This window comes from Mya arenaria, chromosome 3 (assembly GCF_026914265.1).
Source record: "Mya arenaria isolate MELC-2E11 chromosome 3, ASM2691426v1".
In the NCBI taxonomy this organism is placed as follows: domain Eukaryota; kingdom Metazoa; phylum Mollusca; class Bivalvia; order Myida; family Myidae; genus Mya; species Mya arenaria.
The window spans coordinates 47,279,205-47,298,829 of NC_069124.1; the positions used below are offsets into that span (position 1 = coordinate 47,279,205).

At 37.2% G+C, this 19,625-nt stretch overlaps 1 protein-coding gene across 6 annotated transcripts in view; it reads left to right on the forward strand.

Moving 5' to 3' along the window:
• The window catches only part of LOC128227061 (DNA repair protein RAD50-like), a 50,506-nt gene that overhangs the window by 18,282 nt on the left and 12,599 nt on the right, over positions 1-19,625 (forward strand). For all 6 annotated transcript variants that reach the window (XR_008259760.1, XM_052937258.1, XM_052937259.1 and 3 more), the window contains 20 exons: positions 1,218-1,319; positions 2,004-2,116; positions 3,027-3,125; positions 3,607-3,693; positions 4,699-4,791; positions 5,420-5,454; positions 5,836-5,926; positions 6,264-6,399; positions 6,947-7,060; positions 10,909-11,004; positions 11,512-11,659; positions 12,844-12,901; positions 13,637-13,838; positions 13,995-14,024; positions 14,521-14,601; positions 15,139-15,197; positions 16,170-16,317; positions 16,823-16,996; positions 17,722-17,847; positions 18,753-18,805. Coding sequence is in view for 5 of the 6 variants with exons in the window: in XM_052937258.1 (XP_052793218.1) it covers positions 1,218-1,319; positions 2,004-2,116; positions 3,027-3,125; positions 3,607-3,693; positions 4,699-4,791; positions 5,420-5,454; positions 5,836-5,926; positions 6,264-6,399; positions 6,947-7,060; positions 10,909-11,004; positions 11,512-11,659; positions 12,844-12,901; positions 13,637-13,838; positions 13,995-14,024; positions 14,521-14,601; positions 15,139-15,197; positions 16,170-16,317; positions 16,823-16,996; positions 17,722-17,847; positions 18,753-18,805 (2,045 nt within the window). In the remaining variant the exon portion in view is untranslated. The remainder of the gene's footprint in view (positions 1-1,217; positions 1,320-2,003; positions 2,117-3,026; positions 3,126-3,606; positions 3,694-4,698; positions 4,792-5,419; positions 5,455-5,835; positions 5,927-6,263; positions 6,400-6,946; positions 7,061-10,908; positions 11,005-11,511; positions 11,660-12,843; positions 12,902-13,636; positions 13,839-13,994; positions 14,025-14,520; positions 14,602-15,138; positions 15,198-16,169; positions 16,318-16,822; positions 16,997-17,721; positions 17,848-18,752; positions 18,806-19,625) is intronic.

Below are 19,625 nucleotides of genomic sequence, written 5' to 3' on the forward strand. Positions count from 1 at the left end.
ATATATTTTTCTTAAAATCAGAAGTTTCTCAAGACATGTGGGAGTATATAAGCTACACCTACGTCAGCATTTGTTTGCTTGTGGTGGGAGGCTTGTCAATGAATTCAGTTAGGATTGAGCAATATACTCGTGCAGAAAATTATCACGACACATGCCTAGACAATTATAGTTTATATTTGTCTTGAAATCAGCAGTTTGGCTCACCCTGTGGGACTATACTCCTAATTTTGTCAGTGTTTGTTTGCTTATGGTGGAAGGCTTTTCAATAAATTTAGCTAATTTTGAACCAAATATATTCTATTTAATTCTCGTGCAGAAAATTATTGGGACCGTGCGTAAACAAGTACACTTTATATTTGTCTTAAAATCAGCAGTTTGACAAGCCATGTTGGACAATACAAAGTACAGTTACATCAGTGTTTGTTGCTTGTGGGGGTTTGTTAATGGATTTGGTAAGGATTAAACCAATACACAATTTTAGTCTCATAAGAAAATAATCAAAAGCGTGTACAAAAACAGCAATGAAATGTAACATTATTGGGCTTCACTGTTTTTCTTTGTATGTTAATAGCCATTTAAGATAAACATGACCACCAGATAGGGTCCTTAGTGGTCAAGTGGTATAAGTGTCCACCTCTCACCCAAGAGGTTGTAGATTCAAGCCCCACCTGGGATATTGTCTCCTGGCCTCTCAAAAAAGGACACAGTACTGGTTACTGCTTAGGAAATGAACCCAAGAAAGATTCATATCAGCTTTCAGCTGTCTTAACAATCAAGCAAAAATGATTTTCAATTTACCAACACTCGGTCTTAGCATTTTGATGTTCACCAATTGCTGTTAACACTAACCATGCTGGGTCAGAATATAATTTCAATTGTTTTTCGAGAAATACACATTCCCATTCCAAGGCTAATATTCTGAATGGGGCTGACACCATTGATCGTTGTAATACAAACAGACACACCTACAGTGATCTCAATAAGGACTGGCTGTATGCCAAAATTGATGGTTCACATGGCAATTGGGCCGGTTCATATTTGGAAAAATAAGTGAATTTTAAGTAGAAGAAGTAGTAGCTTGTCGGTTACTTTTCTATTTGAGACAGTTCAACTGAAACTAATTGGGAATCCTCACCTAACATGACATTGCTAAGATTTTACTATACATACTAACTTAATTTCAGATCAGACATTAATGTTGGATTCCTGTTTTTTAGGATGAGAATCGGCGGAAGGAACGTGAGATAAACAGGAAGTTGAGTGCCATAGAGGCTTCAGGTGGACGCCTCGATCAAATCAAAAGGAATCTTCGCAGAAAGGTGCGTTAATGACAGAAAAGTGTTATAAAGTGCATTTACTTGAAAATGGATATGTTTTAAACAGGCTAATGTAAAATCAAAGTTTAAACATAGTGCAAAATGAAATACATACAAACATTTTCTTAAGTCTGTCCCCCCTTGTCAAACAGTTTGGGTTATTACCCCAAAATTTATACCCCCCCCCCCCAAAAAAAAAAAAATAATAATAATAATAATAATAATAATTGTAGATTCAATGAAAAAATATAAAAGCAAAAACAAAATGATACATAAACAAAACTTGACAAGACCAGCTCATCTCAAGCAAAATGTATAAATGAAAAAGTAATGACAGACCTGAAAATTTAGCTATTTTAGCATGATTTTGTATTTTTTCCAAAGTAGATTTTTTCCCAATTTGGAAGGCACAGGCAGCGAAAATAATTCCAAAATCACTGAAAATGACTGTTAGAATTGTGCATGGCTCTTACATTGGAAATGTATTTCTGCAACACTGCCAAGTCAATTCTCATACATAAAGAAAGCATAGACTGAAAATTAATGAGTATTTCTTTTTCATGGGATTTTTTGCCATAAGTTTGAAGCCTTGAGAAAAAAATAACTTTTGCACATAGCATAAATTGAAGTCAAATACTTCTGTGATAGGATATATTTCATGCTTCATTTTGACATGAATTTGTACAGGAGAATGACCTTGAGACCGTTGAAGGCTCCCTGAACCCTGAGGATCTGCGCCAGGAGATGGCCACCATGTCTGACCAGAAGGCCGCACTTGAGGGGAACATCAGCAAACTGGAGTATGGATTTGTACAATAACAAACCTACTAGATATAAAATGTATTAAAATGAATTACAGTGTGAAAACTTGCAATGACCGATGACGCCATACAATAGTCAAGCAGTGCCAGATTAAAGATGCATCCTTCTCCCAGATAAGATTTACCACAATTAATACTTTTGTTTTAATATTCCAAATAGGATGAATAAATGTCGAAAACAATGGTTCTTATGAAGGATACAGAGTTAAATTTGAAAGAAATGTGCATAAAACACGGTATTTCTACCTTATTGGACTATAGTTTATTTAAGTCAAAATTGATGTTTGTTTTTCATGTGTATGTATTGATTTTGAATAAGAGTGTCACTTTAATCATAAACGAAAAATGATTTGAAAGATATCTAAAGAAAGTGTACTCAGAAGTTCTTCACTTAACATACTTAGGATATTTTAGTTATGCTACAATCGACTAGTCTAAGGGATTTAACTCTTGTTTATTATTTGCCCATACACATGTATAAAGTTATCTCCCATGATATGTCACTGAGTTGCTTTAAAACCTAATACATGTTTATGGTCTAAGAGGAATAACTCTGTGATATTGCCTACCAAGTATGAAAAGTACACAATAGTCCATAAGCTTTAACTATGGTTTTGTCTTTGTTATTTCCACCAAACCAATTGCAATACTTTGTCCATTATAAAAATAAATTGTAAGGGTGTTCACCTCTCATCCATAAAACTTGAGGTTTAAACCCACTATGTTTACTATATCATGGCAGCACATATAAAGGACACCATGACTAGTTCCATACCTGAGACAAGACTAGAGCATAATCTTATAATTCAATACGCTATTAGCTTATAAGTCATAACTAAATCAGCTGAAAGGAGTTGGTATAAACTGAAACTTATTCTTATACTTGTAGTTCTGAAATGAGCCGGCTTCACCTTGAGACGAGCGCCCAGGCTGAGCTGGATATGCTGAGGAAGGACCAGGCGAGCAAACAAGAGGCCATCCGCAGGCTGTGAGTCCCAACACATACCTGATTATTTAGTACCTTACATAAATGTGACCCTTCTTTGTGTATATGAAGTTGATCGGTCAGTATATTGCTGTATTGTAATAAAAACAATCCAGCTTAATGACGTCAGCATTCTATAATTTTTTTTTATTAAAGTCAGCCCCCATAGGGGAATAGACCTTGGCTAATGCCTCCATATACACCTTCAACGGTTGACAGGCCAGCCCTTATAATGTCATATGACCCTCCGTGGTGAGTAATATTTCTTAAATGTACTTTGACTTGATGTAAGACTAAATTTTCCAGTGAATGATTGAAAGACATGGGTTTTATGCAAAATTTCACTCAATATTAAGATCAGTTTTTGAGATCTTAGGTTTTTGCCAGATTGTCAAATTGGAAAAAATGCCTGGTGTTCTGTCAGATCTGAAATAATCGAGTAAATAATCATACAAACCTCTACAGTTCAGGATCTCTATTTCAGGCGCGCCAAGAGGGAGAGTGTGATAAAAGAGTTGCTGGGCCGCATGCCGGAAGACAGCCTCCGGGAGGATCTCGAGGACTATATCAGGCATGATAGCAGTACTTCCGTGTTTCGTGTCACAGATACATGTACACTGAATTAATGGCATTTGAATGTCCTGTTATGAAGTCAAAAAAGGAATAATTCAATTTACATATTGAGGTCACCTTTGGTTGGCTCTGTATTGTGACAAATAGCTACCAAAAGGAGGTTTAAGCGCATTGAAAATTCAATATAAAACTCAATCGTTATGATGCAAAACCAGCCTTATATAAATATTCTTAATGGTTAAATCATTGGAGATATTTACTAGTCTCATGATAATGCTAGACAAACAAACACATGTGGACTTGGATTTAATATATTCTTGATTGAACTCAGTCGTTATTTTTAAGGGCTGTAGTTATCCGATTTAAGTGTCACATCATTCAAATTATATATAAATATATTTATGTTCTATTGTTTCCGGAGTAATGGACAACCTGGTTTCACTATGTATGGAAATAACAACAACACATGTTTGAATTGAAATAAGGGCATTTATTCTAGAATGCCGGAAGTTTTAAAGTTATTTTTCCATATCTGGACAGCTAAAAAAACGCCACAAGGAACGACCGCCAGATGATATATATATATATACATGAAAAATACAGAAATAAGTCTAGTAGTTAATAGCTTAAATATAAACTCAGTTCAGTGGTACAAGGCCCAAGCCAGAAACATAGAATAACACACACATCTACTCATTCAAAAACAACACACAATATAAAGAATGCGTAAAACTACATGTAGAGGTGTCAAGAATTTTGGGGTACTGCTTTAAAATCATAGTGCTGTAATAGTTAATGCCCAAATCCTTATACTGGTGCCATGCCATGAAAAGGTCAACTAGCCCTGCTTTATTAAATCTAGAATTTGAGCAAGGCCAGACACCTAAGGAATTTTACCAGTGCAAATTTCAAGCAAAGTCTGTATTCTCTATACCAATTGTGTTTTTCCTAATTTTTAAAATTTTCTTTCACAACTAAACTCTAATACATCGTTACCTTGCAGTACCCGGAATGATGCCGTTAGGCGGACCACAGACAAGCAAAACTCGGTGAAGAACTCCCTGTCTACAATGGAGGCCAAGAAGAATCTATACACGTATGTGATATGATCCCATATGATTTATGATAATACTATATATTTATAGGCAAAACTGGTTTAGGAAGGAGCTGTATGGAAACAAGTAGATTATTTGAGCAGTTTTAAAAAACAGTTTGAGGAGTTTTTTGCCAACCATTTTGTCCTGAATAATACTGTTATATACTTTAAAATGCAGATGGGATTGCAATGTGAAACATCAGAGAAATATGCAGTACAGATATTGTTTCAGTTTGAATTTTAAGATGCAATTTAACTCCCAAATAAGTTTTACCACAATTAATAATTTTGTTTTAGTATTCCAAAAGGGATGAATAAATGTCGAAACAATGGTTCTTATGAAGGAAATCGAGTTTAATTTGAAAGAAATTAGCATAAAGCATGGTATTTCTACATTATGAGACTATAGTAGACCACAGTAAATCTTTGAGCATTCACCAATCATTTACTATTTTTGCATTTTCTACTTTTATTTACACAGTTACAATCTTGTTATCATTAATTAATATTTTCCATTTAGTAAGTAGTTATAGGTTTATCAGTCAAAATTGATGTTTGTTATACATGTGTATGTATTAGTTTTGAATAAGAGTGTCACTTACATGATATTTATTTCTTTGTTTTGTAGGGAACAAGTGAAGAAGAAGGAAGGTGAATTGAGAGGTAAATTAAGCACGCTTGTCATAACAGGGCTGTCTTTCTAGTGATTTTGGGGCCAAAATTGGTCCCATTCTCAACCCCTCGAAAGTCTATCATTTTCCCCATTTTTATGCCAAAATTACCCACAAGGTTGTTATGCAGAAGAAAAAAATATCAAAATGAGTTGTCTTTTCTTTCTGAACATACTGTCACTAAAATACAGGTAGGTAATACAAATGAAGGCGATTCATTGTCTTTTTATGACACAAAACATTTATACTTAATGAAATCTTAGAATATGTATTATTTGTGTAAATTTGAAATCCCCTTTTTTCTGAGGAGTAAACTTGCCAATTTTGACTGATTTAGTTTGATTCCATTCTTATCGGCGATGTGTATTTGCAGGCTTGGAGGAGCGTGTGTATAATGTGTGTGGCAGTCAGAACTTTGATGAGGGCCTCAGCATTATCACAGAGAAGGTGGACAGGGCACGAGAGTGAGTTAAAACAAATACCAATGTTCACTGTTCATTTTAAATTTTAAGAATGAAAAGTTGAAAACTCTGGTTGGTCAAAGTTATCCAAAATGTTTATTGATTGGTCAATAATCATCCAATAATAACTACTAACCAATCAAATTGTTTTCAAAGAGTCAACTAGCCAAAAAATAGACTGGCGACAACTGATCAAATTTTTTTTTTACAAATGTCTGCTGAATGGTATGTGTAAATTTCATGTATTTCTCTACCACATCAAGGCCAGTTAATAAGATGAACATTTCTGCATCTTGGAACTTTCGTTTTAACCTCATGTTGTTATATCTCAACCTTGCAGCCAGCGTGGTTCCCTGTTGGGTGCTGAACATTTCTTCAAAAAATACACAGCAGACCTACAGAAGGAAAGCCCCTGTTGTCCCCTGTGTCACAGGGGATTTGATTCCACCCAGGAGGTCCGAGACCTAGTTGCTGAGGTGAGTGTGGCAGCGGCAAATAGTAGCAGGGTAAAGGTTAATGCGTCCTCAGTACCCAGTTTATCATTAACATATAACTTCATGGAATACTTCAGGTAAATTAATGCAGAAATCTCATGAATAATAAATGAGGTGAAATCTGGACATTTGATTGGAGACCTGAGACACAACTCAAGGGATATGGAAATATGAATATGAATATTCATGAAATCTGAAATTTTGCTAGCCTATTTTCTATTGTGTATTCTGTAGAATAATCAGAATAATATAGCATGGGTTCTGATTGGTTGAGGTTTATGTTGAAAAGGCCAAGTATTGATGTTTGAAATTGACAAAGTGGTATGGTCTATAACGAGATTCAGATTGCTGACTGTGTGGGTTTAGTCACTTAGGTCATTATGAAGGTCAGTGTGAGCAGAAATTTGGTTAGATTTAGATTCATTACCTTCAACCAGAATTATCCTTTCTGTCATATGACTGATTTGTCACTCTACTCTGTGCTTACATGATCACCTATAGCAGTACAACTTATCTTGTGTTATTGCAGATCAAGGAGAACCTGAGGAAGGTTCCTGGGAAACTGGAGAAAGCCACACAAGAAATGGAAGAGTTTCAAGAAAAATATGACCAGATCAATCAGCTTAAACCAGTCAAGGAAAATGTATGTATGGCTTAACCAGTCAGGGAAAATGTATGTATGTCTTAAATCAGTCGAGCTAAATGTTTGTATGGCTTAAACTATGTATGTCTTAAATCAGTCGAGCTAAATGTTTGTATGGCTTAAACCAGTGAAGCAAAATGTATTTATGTCTTAAACCAGTCAAGCTAAATGTTTGTATGGCTTAAACCAGTCAAGTCAAAATGTATGTATGGCTAAAACCAGTCAAGCAAAATGTATGTATGGCTTAAACCAGTCAAGCTAAATGTTTGTATGGCTTAAACCTGTCAAGCAAAATGTATGTATGGCTAAAACCAGTCGAGCAAAATGTATGTATGGCTAAAACCAGTCAAGCAAAATGTATGTATGGCTTAAACCAGTCAAGCAAAATGTATGTATGGCTTAAACCAGTCAAGCTAAAAGTATGTATGGCTTAAACCAGTCAAGCAAAATGTATGTATGGCTTAAACCAGTCAAGCTAAAAGTATGTATGGCTTAAACCAGTCAAGCAAAATGTATGTATGGCTTAAACCAGTCAAGCAAAATGTATTTATGGCTAACACCAGTCAAGGAAAATGCATTTATGGCTTAAACCTATAAATATATTCAAAAAATCTCATTTTTTATGCCCCCAAAGGTGGGCATATTAAAATCGCACCGTCCGTCCGTCCGTCCGTCCGGCTCTGTAACTTTCCCTTGTATGGACAGATTTTAAAATAACTTGCCACATGTGTTCCACATACCAAGACAACGTGTCGCGTGCAAGACCCGTGTCCCTACCTCAAAGGTCAAGGTCACACTTAGTGTTTATTTACAATAGAGTGCTGCATATTAGGACATAGAGTATAGGTTGTCGTGTCCGGGCTGTAACTTTCCCTTGTATGGACAGATTTTAAAATAACTTGCCAAATGTGTTCCACATACCAAGACGACATGTCACGTGCAAAACCCGTGTCCCTACCTCAAAGGTCAAGGTCACACTTAGAGTTTATTTACAATGGAGTGCTGCATATAAGGACATAGAGTATAGGTTGTCGTGTCCGGGCTGTAACTTTCCCTTGTATGGACAGATTTTAAAAAAACTTGCCACATGTGTTCCACATACCAAGACGACGTGTCGCGTGCAAGACCCGTGTCCCTACCTCAAAGGTCAAGGTCACACTTAGTATTTATTCACAATGGAGTGCTGCATATAAGGACATAGAGTGTAGGTTGTCGTGTCCGGGCTGTAACTTTCTCTTGTATGGACAGATTTTAAAATAACCTGCCACATGTGTTCCACATAACAAGACGACGTGTCGCGTGCAAGACCCGTGTCCCTACCTCAAAGGTCAAGGTCACACTTAGTGTTTATTTACAATGGAGTGCTGCATATAAGGACATAGAGTATAGGTTGTCGTGTCCGGGCTGTAATTTTCCCTTGTATGGACAGATTTTAAAATAACTTGCCAAATGTGTTCCACATACCAAGACGACGTGTCGCGTGCAAAACCTGTGTTTCTACCTCAAAGGTCAAGGTCACACTTAGAGTTTATTTACAATAGAGTGCTGCATATTAGGACATAGAGTATAGGTTGTCGTGTCCGGGCTGTAACTTTCCCTTGTATGGACAGATTTTAAAATAACTTGCCAAATGTGTTCCACATACCAAGACGACGTGTCGCGTGCAAAACCCGTGTCCCTACCTCAAAGGTCAAGGTCACACTAGTATAGGTTGTCGTGTCCGGGCTGTAACTTTCTCTTGTATGGACAGATTTTAAAATAGCTTGCCACATGTGTACCACATACCAAGACGACGTGTCGCGTGCAAGACCCGTGTCCCTGCCTCAAAGGTCAAGGTCACACATAGTGTTTATTCACAATGGAGTGCTGCATATAAGGACATAGAGTATAGGTTGTCGTATCCGGGCTGTAACTTTCCCTTGTATGGACAGATTTTAAAAAAAACTTGACACATGTGTTCCACATACCTAGACAACGTGTCGCGTGCAAGACCCGTGTCCCTACCTCAAAGGTCAAGGTCACACTTAGTGTTTATTTACAATAGAGTGCTGCATATTAGGACATAGAGTATAGGTTGTCGTGTCCGGGCTGTAACTTTCCCTTGTATGGACAGATTTTAAAATAACTTGCCAAATGTGTTCCACATACCAAGACGACATGTCACGTGCAAAACCCGTGTCCCTACCTCAAAGGTCAAGGTCACACTTAGAGTTTATTTACAATGGAGTGCTGCATATAAGGACATAGAGTATAGGTTGTCGTGTCCGGGCTGTAACTTTCCCTTGTATGGACAGATTTTAAAAAAACTTGCCACATGTGTTCCACATACCAAGACGACGTGTCGCGTGCAAGACCCGTGTCCCTACCTCAAAGGTCAAGGTCACACTTAGTATTTATTCACAATGGAGTGCTGCATATAAGGACATAGAGTGTAGGTTGTCGTGTCCGGGCTGTAACTTTCTCTTGTATGGACAGATTTTAAAATAACCTGCCACATGTGTTCCACATAACAAGACGACGTGTCGCGTGCAAGACCCGTGTCCCTACCTCAAAGGTCAAGGTCACACTTAGTGTTTATTTACAATGGAGTGCTGCATATAAGGACATAGAGTATAGGTTGTCGTGTCCGGGCTGTAATTTTCCCTTGTATGGACAGATTTTAAAATAACTTGCCAAATGTGTTCCACATACCAAGACGACGTGTCGCGTGCAAAACCTGTGTTTCTACCTCAAAGGTCAAGGTCACACTTAGAGTTTATTTACAATAGAGTGCTGCATATTAGGACATAGAGTATAGGTTGTCGTGTCCGGGCTGTAACTTTCCCTTGTATGGACAGATTTTAAAATAACTTGCCAAATGTGTTCCACATACCAAGACGACGTGTCGCGTGCAAAACCCGTGTCCCTACCTCAAAGGTCAAGGTCACACTAGTATAGGTTGTCGTGTCCGGGCTGTAACTTTCTCTTGTATGGACAGATTTTAAAATAGCTTGCCACATGTGTACCACATACCAAGACGACGTGTCGCGTGCAAGACCCGTGTCCCTGCCTCAAAGGTCAAGGTCACACATAGTGTTTATTCACAATGGAGTGCTGCATATAAGGACATAGAGTATAGGTTGTCGTATCCGGGCTGTAACTTTCCCTTGTATGGACAGATTTTAAAAAAAACTTGACACATGTGTTCCACATACCTAGACGACGTGTCGCGTGCAAGACCCGTGTCCCTACCTCAAAGGTCAAGGTCACACTTAGTGTTTATTCACAATGGAGTGCTGCATATAAGGACATAGAGTATAGGTTGTCGTGTCAGGGCTGTTACTTTCCCTTGTATGGACAGATTTTAAAATCACTTGCTACATGTGTTCCACATACGAAGACAACGTGTCGTGTGCAAGACCCATGTCCCTACCTCTAAGGTGAAAGATACACTAAGTGTTTATTCACAAGGGAATTCTGAATATAAGGACATAACAGTGTAGGTTGTCAAGTATGGGTGGTATTTTTTTATGTTCAGAGGCAATTTAAAATAACTTGCCATATGTATTTGACACTTAAAGGCAAGATCAACTTTTCATGTACTGACCTTGTTCGTAGGTCAATGTCACATTCGGGTGCATTCGTCACATACTGTGACAGCTCTTGTTAAGGTTTGTTTTAATATGTATATAAAAAACTTTTAAGATTTAAACTAAAAATAATTTTAACCCTATTCTCCAGTGATGAAAATAAGGTTCTGACATCAAGAGTAATAAATGAAAAACACTTCTTCTTAACAAGATGTAACCCTAACCACATAACTTTTTAAATGTCTTTTATGAATAACCTAATGTACATGAATGTTGCAGATTGAGAAAGTGGAGAAAGAGGAGCTTCCACAGCTGAAGAAATCCCTCAAGTCGTGCCAGGACGAGTCACAAAAATTAAGGGACCAACTCGTAGAGGTCTGGGTGCTACCATACATTTAAATTTCATTGCAACTTTGAGTTGTTATGGCAATTGCATCTTTTTCCTAAAGCAAATGTGTTTAAGGAGCCATTATACTGTATAACATAATATTTTCTGTATTTAGTAGTTTTCCAGGCATATAGAAATAATTTGTTTAGCTCGATTTTGATGGAAGCTGAATGCTTATAGATGCACTGAAGAGCCTGTTTCCTGTGTAGAAACCAGTTCTGATGTCCTTTTTTTTAGAGGCCACGAGTTCCCTTGGTGGTGATCAATACCCTAACCTCTTGAGTGACAGACAGACACGCATACCACGAGACTACTCTCACCATTTTATTAAACATGTTTCTAGACTATAATTTGTATTAATAGATTGGAAATTTTGTAGGAACATTTGAGCTGGATTCGCTTGTTTGGTGATATGCTTATCAATTGTTAAAATGGGTTCATTAGTCTGGTGCTAACCAATGGGATATGTAAACCTGCAGTTATTTCCCCTTAAGATTGAAGAGGCACTTGACATAGAAGCAGGTGATGTCCAGATGGCGAAGGAGGCCCAACCTGATGTTGTGATGATTGACAGGTACCAGGGCGAACTGGTAGACTTGGAGAAGAAAATCACCATTCAGGCCTCTAAACTTTCCTCCTCAGGTAAGCATTCTGTCTTGTTCCCTGTATTTGGTGATGATTAACAGGTACCAGGGCGAACTGGTTGGCTTAGAGGAGAAAATTGCCATCTAGGCCTCTAAACTCTCAGGTAAGCGAGAAATTCACAATACAGGTCACTAAACTGTCCTCCTTGGGTAAACATTCCGTCTGATTCACTGTATTTTGTGTTGATTGACAGGTACCAGGGCTTTTTCTGCCCATTTTGGGAAAAAGACCCTAGACATTTTGGGAAATTTTGCGTCGTGAAAATGCCGAAATTGGGAAATTTTACAGTTTAAAGAAAAAGCTGTCTAGTCTCCTGCAAAATAGGAAATGATTTAATACTAGTTTATTTTCCCTTTAAAAGACCCAAAATGGCTGAAATATCGATCCTTGGGGTGTAAATATCTATTGCAATAAATCATGACAGATAATATTTCATACTGATCTCTGAATGTGATGAAATTCAATGAATTCCAAGTTAAATTAATTAAAAACTTCACATCACATAATTTATTAGAATGTTGAAAACCCGTGGGTACTATAGAAAAAGCCCTGTAGGTACCAGGGCAAACTGGTAGACTTTGGAGAAGAAAATCACTGAATATGTCGCTAATCGCAACTTGGTTTTCTGGCTTACTCCTGCTGTTTAGTCTATGGTCAGTGATCTTTGTATTCGATATTTTTTTAATGATTATCTCGTTAGGTCATAAAGCAAAGTTTCTGTGGATTCAAACAATACTGAGCTGACAGTTGGCATATTTGCTATAAAAGTTTCAACCACTCTTAATTGTCATACAAAGCTTATTTTTATTAAAGATTTACTATATCATTGAATATTGTAACAAAACAGATCCTTCTTTTTTTCTACTTGTGTCATGAAAAACTCCTATTTTTCCCTTCTTTTCAAGGGGACAGGGCTTGAAGGCATATTTATATTTCTTTGGTACATATTACAGTGTTTATTGTGGCAAAAATGGTCAATTCACACTGGAACTTATCACATTCATGTTTTTTCCCGACATGTATTTCAAGCTTGATTGACCCAAACGTCCTGTAAGACATTGATTATAATGAAATCTTAACTCTGTAATATTTGAAGTAATGAAACTTGTGTACAGCATATTGACCATTTACTTCCCTCTTTTCTATACTTGACCCATTGGCTCATTTGCATATATTTTCAGGGTCAGGCAGGACTCTACAGATGGTGATAGATGAAAAGGAGGAACTGCAGATAAAAGTGTATGTACATCCATTACTTTATAGGGAAGTAGTAATGTTATTTTTGTGCTAACTTAAAGGTGCTTTAGCCTTGTTTAAGGGCAGTTAATATTGTGTTACATGTTTTACAATTTTAATAAGAGTTACCTCTCTTAGCTCACAAAACTAAACCAGAAATACAGCAAGAGAAGTCTGAAAAAACACTGCCAATTACATCACAAATCCCCCTCCCATCCCCTCACACTCAAAAGGACGACCTACTGAATTAGCATCACCTTAAAGCTGCACTCTCACAGATATACTATTTTTACAACTTTTTTTTGTTTGTTTTGGAAAGAGCCAATTTTTGCGTAAATATCTGGAAACCAATGATAAAAGATTGCTGAGAAAAAATCATATTCTCTTATATAGATTTTCATATTTCTGTTTGAAAATTAATGTTTAATTGCTTAAACCATTACTTACAGTTTAAGAAAAAATGCCATAAAACATCAATTTTTGAACTTAAATACAACAATCTGCAATCTAATTTTTGTCAGCAGTCTTATATAACTGGTTTCCATGGATTTTGGCAAATATTGGCTCTTTCAAATACAAAAAATAAAAAAGTTGTCAAAAAGTTAAATCTGTGAAATTGCAGCTTTAAGCCTGGAAAGGTGATGAATCACCAGGACATGTACACATCCCGAATAAAAAATGAGTCTTCTGTGAATGTTCCTTTGGGTGTTAATGATTCTCATTCTGCCCATTCTCTAGGGACGGCTTATTGAAGCAGATTGACTTCAAGCGAGGTAAGTTGACGGATCACCAGGACAGTGTACAGAGCTTGCGGGGTGGGATCACGGGCCTGCGTGAGGAGAAGCTGACCATTGAACGTGACCTGCAGGAGCAACATAAGCTTGAGGAGGACAAGGCGAACATCGCTCTCGAGGATGGGAACCTTCAACAGGAGATTAAGGTGAGGATATTGATGTTTGTGCAGTGTGTAAATGGAAGATTTGAAAACTATAGTACTCTTATCAATAAAAACCTTCGCAAGCTATTATAATACTGGATTGATTGATACGGTAATGAATTGATGATTGAATAACTAATTGACTCTTTATGGTTTTAGGATTCCAATGAAAAGCTGAGACCATTACAGGTAAGCATAGAATTGCTTAATTGTGTGGAGCTATTTCTATATATTGTATGTAATGTTTGTTCTATAAAAGAAATGGGTTCCCATGAACTAACAATTCCGAAAAGAAACAAGAAAAGAAATTGTGAAGATTTTGTTAGGAGTACACACATTCACTTGATTGCCTACCATAAGCTAGAATCTTGGTTCCTTTACTCCACTCATATGAGAAGTTGTGTTATTAAAGCTCACGTGACTTTGCCTTATTAAGTTAATTTATGTCAACCAGAAACATTTTATCATATGACCTCAAAATAAAGATGGACAAATTTATGCACTTTATAGTTGATATGATAATTTGACTCCCTGTCCAGTCAAACTCTACAATTTTAAAAATAATATCAGATGCCATGAAGAATGATAGCATATATTGTTAATTCGGTTGACAATTGTTTTCAGGTTATCATTGTATGGAATCCATGGCATCTGATATTTATATAATATCAATCATTATTTCCAGAGCAAGATCAACAACATGACGAAGGACAAGGAAGAGGTTGTGAGAGAGAAGGAAGAAAAGATTGAAGCGTCGAAGGCTGAGGTACGTGGACTGTTTGGTTGTAGAATAAGTTCACGATAACATAAATCACATGCATCAATTATGAGTAACTTTGCAAGTGGGGAAATATCAAGTTGGAAGATTTCCAGTAAGTGCAGTGGTTAGTGCACATGCTTCTTATACCAAAGAGTGCTGGATTCAATTTGAACCTGGGCTTATGTGAAAAGTCTACTCTGATCAATCTAGTAATGTTAAGTTATGTATTAAGAATAGCTGCCTTTTGGTTTATACTAATTCATTTTAGCTCGATTGTGAAGAAAGCCGTTAGCTTAAAGGATCAGTCTCGAGTCCATTTTCTGAGCAGAAACCAGTACTGTGTTCTTTTTGAGAGGCCATGAGAAAGTACCCCTGGAGGGGATCAAACTCAGAACCTCTTGACCACTCCCACCCTTAATAGATGCCTTAATAGCTGCCTTTTGGTAAATAGAGGTAATTGACAGAAACCTCAAAGTGATTTGCACATGTTTTTATAATTAGGAAAAGTATGAAATTAAAGTATTGACAATGTTGATATTTCAGGTTGAAGTTGTGAAAGGACATGCTACAGAAGTGAGGAATATCAATCATGAAATCAAAAGGTATATATATTGCTTCAAAATAATTGTCAATATGAACTGTTTAGCCAGGGTTTAGCCGTAAATGTCAATTTTCTGGAAGAAAAACATAGTTGGAAATCAGGGGAAAAAAGACGGTAAAATACGCAGGTCTTTTTTTGGCTTTATACTTTTTAATTTATTTAGTTTCTGTTTCATTTTCTAATCATTATGAAAATGCCATTGAAATTCCTAAAATTGCTCTTTAATGATCCCTTTGAAGAAGAGGTGCATGTAGGCTTGCAAATGTGGATCTGTCTAATGGATGGTATATTAGTAAGCCATGTCATTTTAGCACAATAGTTTAAGACTGGTTTGACAATGATACAGTACCAGAAGGTTGCCCTTTACAAGTGGATTATCCCTGTATTTGAGGTCAGCAGGTCAGCTATCAAAGTCCCAGGCTAGCAAGTGTTTTAATAAGTGCCAACAATAAATAGACAACGGTTTGACCTAGGACCATGGAACTTTACTGATAGCTTGCACATATCCAGTGGAAGATAATCATTTCAAGGTCATGGGTATGGCGAAAAATGTTTTGAAGATTTATATCTATAATATTATGAAAAGGTTTGACTTAGGATCATGGATTTTCATAGAGTATCTTGTGTTTGCCTAGTAGATAAATAGATCTTTTATTTTGGTTCAGTAGGTCTATGATCAATGTACTGGTTGTTTTAGGGTCTGTTGGTCAAAGTCTCACTCTTTGTCCAAACAATCAACAGACAACAGGTTGACCTAGGTCAATCAAACTTCAGTGGTATATTGTACTTGACAAGTAGATGACCCTTTTCTTTTTGAAGTCAGTAGGTCAAGGTCACAGTTGGTGTTATTTGAAAATATTTGGTTGTGCAATTACTTTAAAAGGATTTGACTGAGGACCATGACACTTCATAGATATGTTGTCCTAAACTAGTGTATGATATTTTGGTTAGCTGTTTTGGTCTCTCTTCACAGTTACAACCAGTCTGGACGAGCAGGAAAACTTGAGGAGAGTCGAGGGAAGAAGAATAAGTTGGAGCAAAGTCAACAGCAGATGGAGGAGGAACAGCGAGATATAGCTGGAAACATTGATAAGTTACGCAAGGACCTTGCCACACAAAAGGTTGGAACTGCTTAATTTTTTAGAGTGAATATTAAACATGTGATGTCTGTTAGAAGGTTTAATTTTGTTCAGAGGTTTCTTAAAGCTAACAGCAGTGTTTAAGTCATTGTTGTTAGCTTTACTGCTCTGGAAGTTGAATGCATACACCTTTTATCTGCAGTATTTCACACAATATTTGAGAAAACAATTTCAGCTGTACTTGTTTAATGCAGTCATATAAGCACATCATAAAATATTTCACTTTTCAAAGTTAAGAACGATGCTGTTATCATTGTTGTTAACTTTAACAAAGTTTTGAACAATCAGCCCAATGACTGTATATATTAAATAACTCTTATTTTGACTGAATCTTGAAGATCACTGTTAGAATGTAACTTGTATTAATGGGCTTTCATTTCATCTGATCAGCTGATTTGAATAAAAAGTGAACTTCTTTACATATGTTCAAACTTCTGTTTTGCACAATATCTATAGATGTTTTATTATGGATTAAACTGTCTTGTAGCTGCGCGAGCAGGACTTAAAGAACAACCTGATATTGCGGGCGAAGCAGCGAGAGTCTCGGGAGATAAGGGTCAAGATTGCTGAGCTAGAGGAAAAACTAGGGGACATCGATGTTGCATATCTCGATCAGGAACGGAGAAAACTCGAGAGCAAACTTCAAGACCTCACCAAGCAGGTGGGGGCCTGATTAATGAACATATTGATTTATAGTTGGTTAAAAGTTACAAAAGAGAGACTAGGAAAAGGCATTTTTGCTTCATTCTCAATTTTATTTACCCTGAATCTTTTTTATGCAAGTAATTAAATGGCTTGTTTAATTTCATTTTTTTCCTCGTCATATTTATATCATATTGTACTTAATTGCATGAATATCTTTCATGAATTACTGTAAAATGAAATAAATATTGGGCATTAACAAAGGTTGTGCTCAAATTTTGATATAAAAAGACAGCTTGATAGTTACTTTGCTATTGAAGTGTTTAAAGGAGTTTTTATAGAATTAAACAGCAGTGGAAATATATGCTGCTGATATGAAACCCTCTTGAAGTAATTGATCATGGAATTCTGGTTTATAGATGGGAAATCTTGTGTTACCATACCTACATATATATACTTTTATACTGCGGTCAAGTATAAACCGTGAAAGTGCAACCACTTATTTCTAACAGGGTCCTTACCTGGGTTAAGCCAGTACTGAATACAACACTTTTTCAACCTTTCCCTTTAAATGCTGAGCCACAGGCAAGGGAGCTTCTTGTACCATCTTTCAAAGTCTTTTGGTTTGAACTGGCTAGGGATCAAACCCACAACCTCCTGCTCCGTAGGCCAGGGAGACATTAATATAAGAAAGAGGGTTGACCATAACATATTTAAAATATTGTCAAAGATATATTCATGTAGAGGCACACTGCGGAGGGACGTCAGACCGAGCTGGAGAACCAGATCCGAGCCTCCAAGAGGGAGCTGCAGTCTGACATGTACCGTGGGGCTGTGGAGAAGTACAGGAACAAGATGATTGACCTTCGGGTACGTGGCGCTGGTGTACATGTCTTGTAGCCATTGGCATAGGATGATTTTAATTAGTGACTTTCAACATATTAAAAATGATATTTGGTAGTTAAATCTGATCTATTTTAGCCAAATAGTTCAGACAGGTGGACTGATATAAAACCTTGGTAAAAACCAGTGCTTATGGAAAGAGGCTGTGATAAAGTGCCTCTTTCTAGGGTTTAAACACCCCACTGCTTAGATGAAAGTTAAAATCGAAACCTTTACACCATGTTACCCTCAAGGAGTATTGATTATTATTCACTCAAGAAATTGAGGTAGATAGAAATGTCCTGTGTTCTTTTGTCTCTCATTCTATAACATTTTGGTGTCAGCTCCATGTCTCCTATATCCATGTAAGTATCTTCATAAAACTTTGGTCACATGTTCTACTAATCAATGCAATGTGCAGAACTCATAATGGAACTGTGCAAGGTCAGGGTCAATGTACAAGGTTAAGGATTTGACCCCTGCATCTCACGTCTGCCCAATAAATTGTCAAATGATAGAAGGATTTCAAAATAACTTAGCTGAAATATTCACTCCATCAAGCTGACATGCAGAGTACATGTCCTAGCCACCTACCTTAAATGTCAAGGTCACATTAGGGGTTGAAAGTCAGATATGTCTACAACCAATGGAAGGTTTTCAACTATACTTAATCGAATAATGTCTCAGCAACCTATCATCAAGTTCAAGGTCACACTTAAGGATCACAGATAAGATATTCATGACCACTCGACAACTCTTTCAATTAAGAAAGGTTTTAAAAACAATTTTGAACAAATGTTTAACACATTGATTTCACTGTACAAGGTTAAGTAATTTAGCCTCCAACTGCCTTCTGAAGTATATCAACTATTGTTAGACATTTTATTTTTCAGACTACAGAGCTGGCAAATACTGACCTGGAGAAATACTACAAGGCTTTAGATAAGTAAGTGGGATGATTTGTTTTCCTCTGGGTAGTGTCCAGGGGCTGTGTAGGGTCCAGGGCCTGGGTAGGATCCAGGGCCTGGGTAGGTTCCAGGGGATTTGTAGGCTCCAGGGACTGGGTAGGGTCCAGGGGTTGTGTAGGATCCAAAGGCTGGGTAAGATCCAGGGGCTGTGAAGGATCCAGGGGCTGTGTAGGTTCCAGGGACTTGGTAGGGTCCAAGGGTTGTGGAGAATCCAGAGGCTGGGTAGGGTCCAGGAGCTGTGTAGAGTCCAGAGGCTGGGTAGGGTCCAGGAGCTGGGTAGGGTCCAGGGGCTGAGTAGGGTCCAGGGGTTGTGTATGGTCCAGGGGCTGTATAGGGTCCAGTGACTGTTCAACAAGAATCCTGGGAACAATTGTGTACCTAGGAATCTAAAACTGCAATACTGCTGTTAAAAATCTCCCTGGTATGAAATTGCCCATAGGATTCGTTATGAAATGGCCACCGGAATCTGTTCATTGTGTTTATTGAAGGTAAATAAATTGTATCTGAATAATTGTTGAATGAAATTATTTGTAAAAAAATCTTATGATGCTGATATGCACATGTTATAAAGTTGAGTGTGCTGAGTAGTCATAGTGAATTGACTAGCTATGAGTTAGCTCATGGTATTGGCAAGCTATTAGTCAGCTCATGGTATCAGCAAGCTATGTGTTAGCTCATGATATCTGCATGCTATTAGTTAGCTCATGCTATCAACAAGCTATGAGTTAGCTCATGGTATCAGCAAGCTATGAACTAGCTCATGGTATTGGTAAGCTATGAGTTAGCTCATGGTATCAG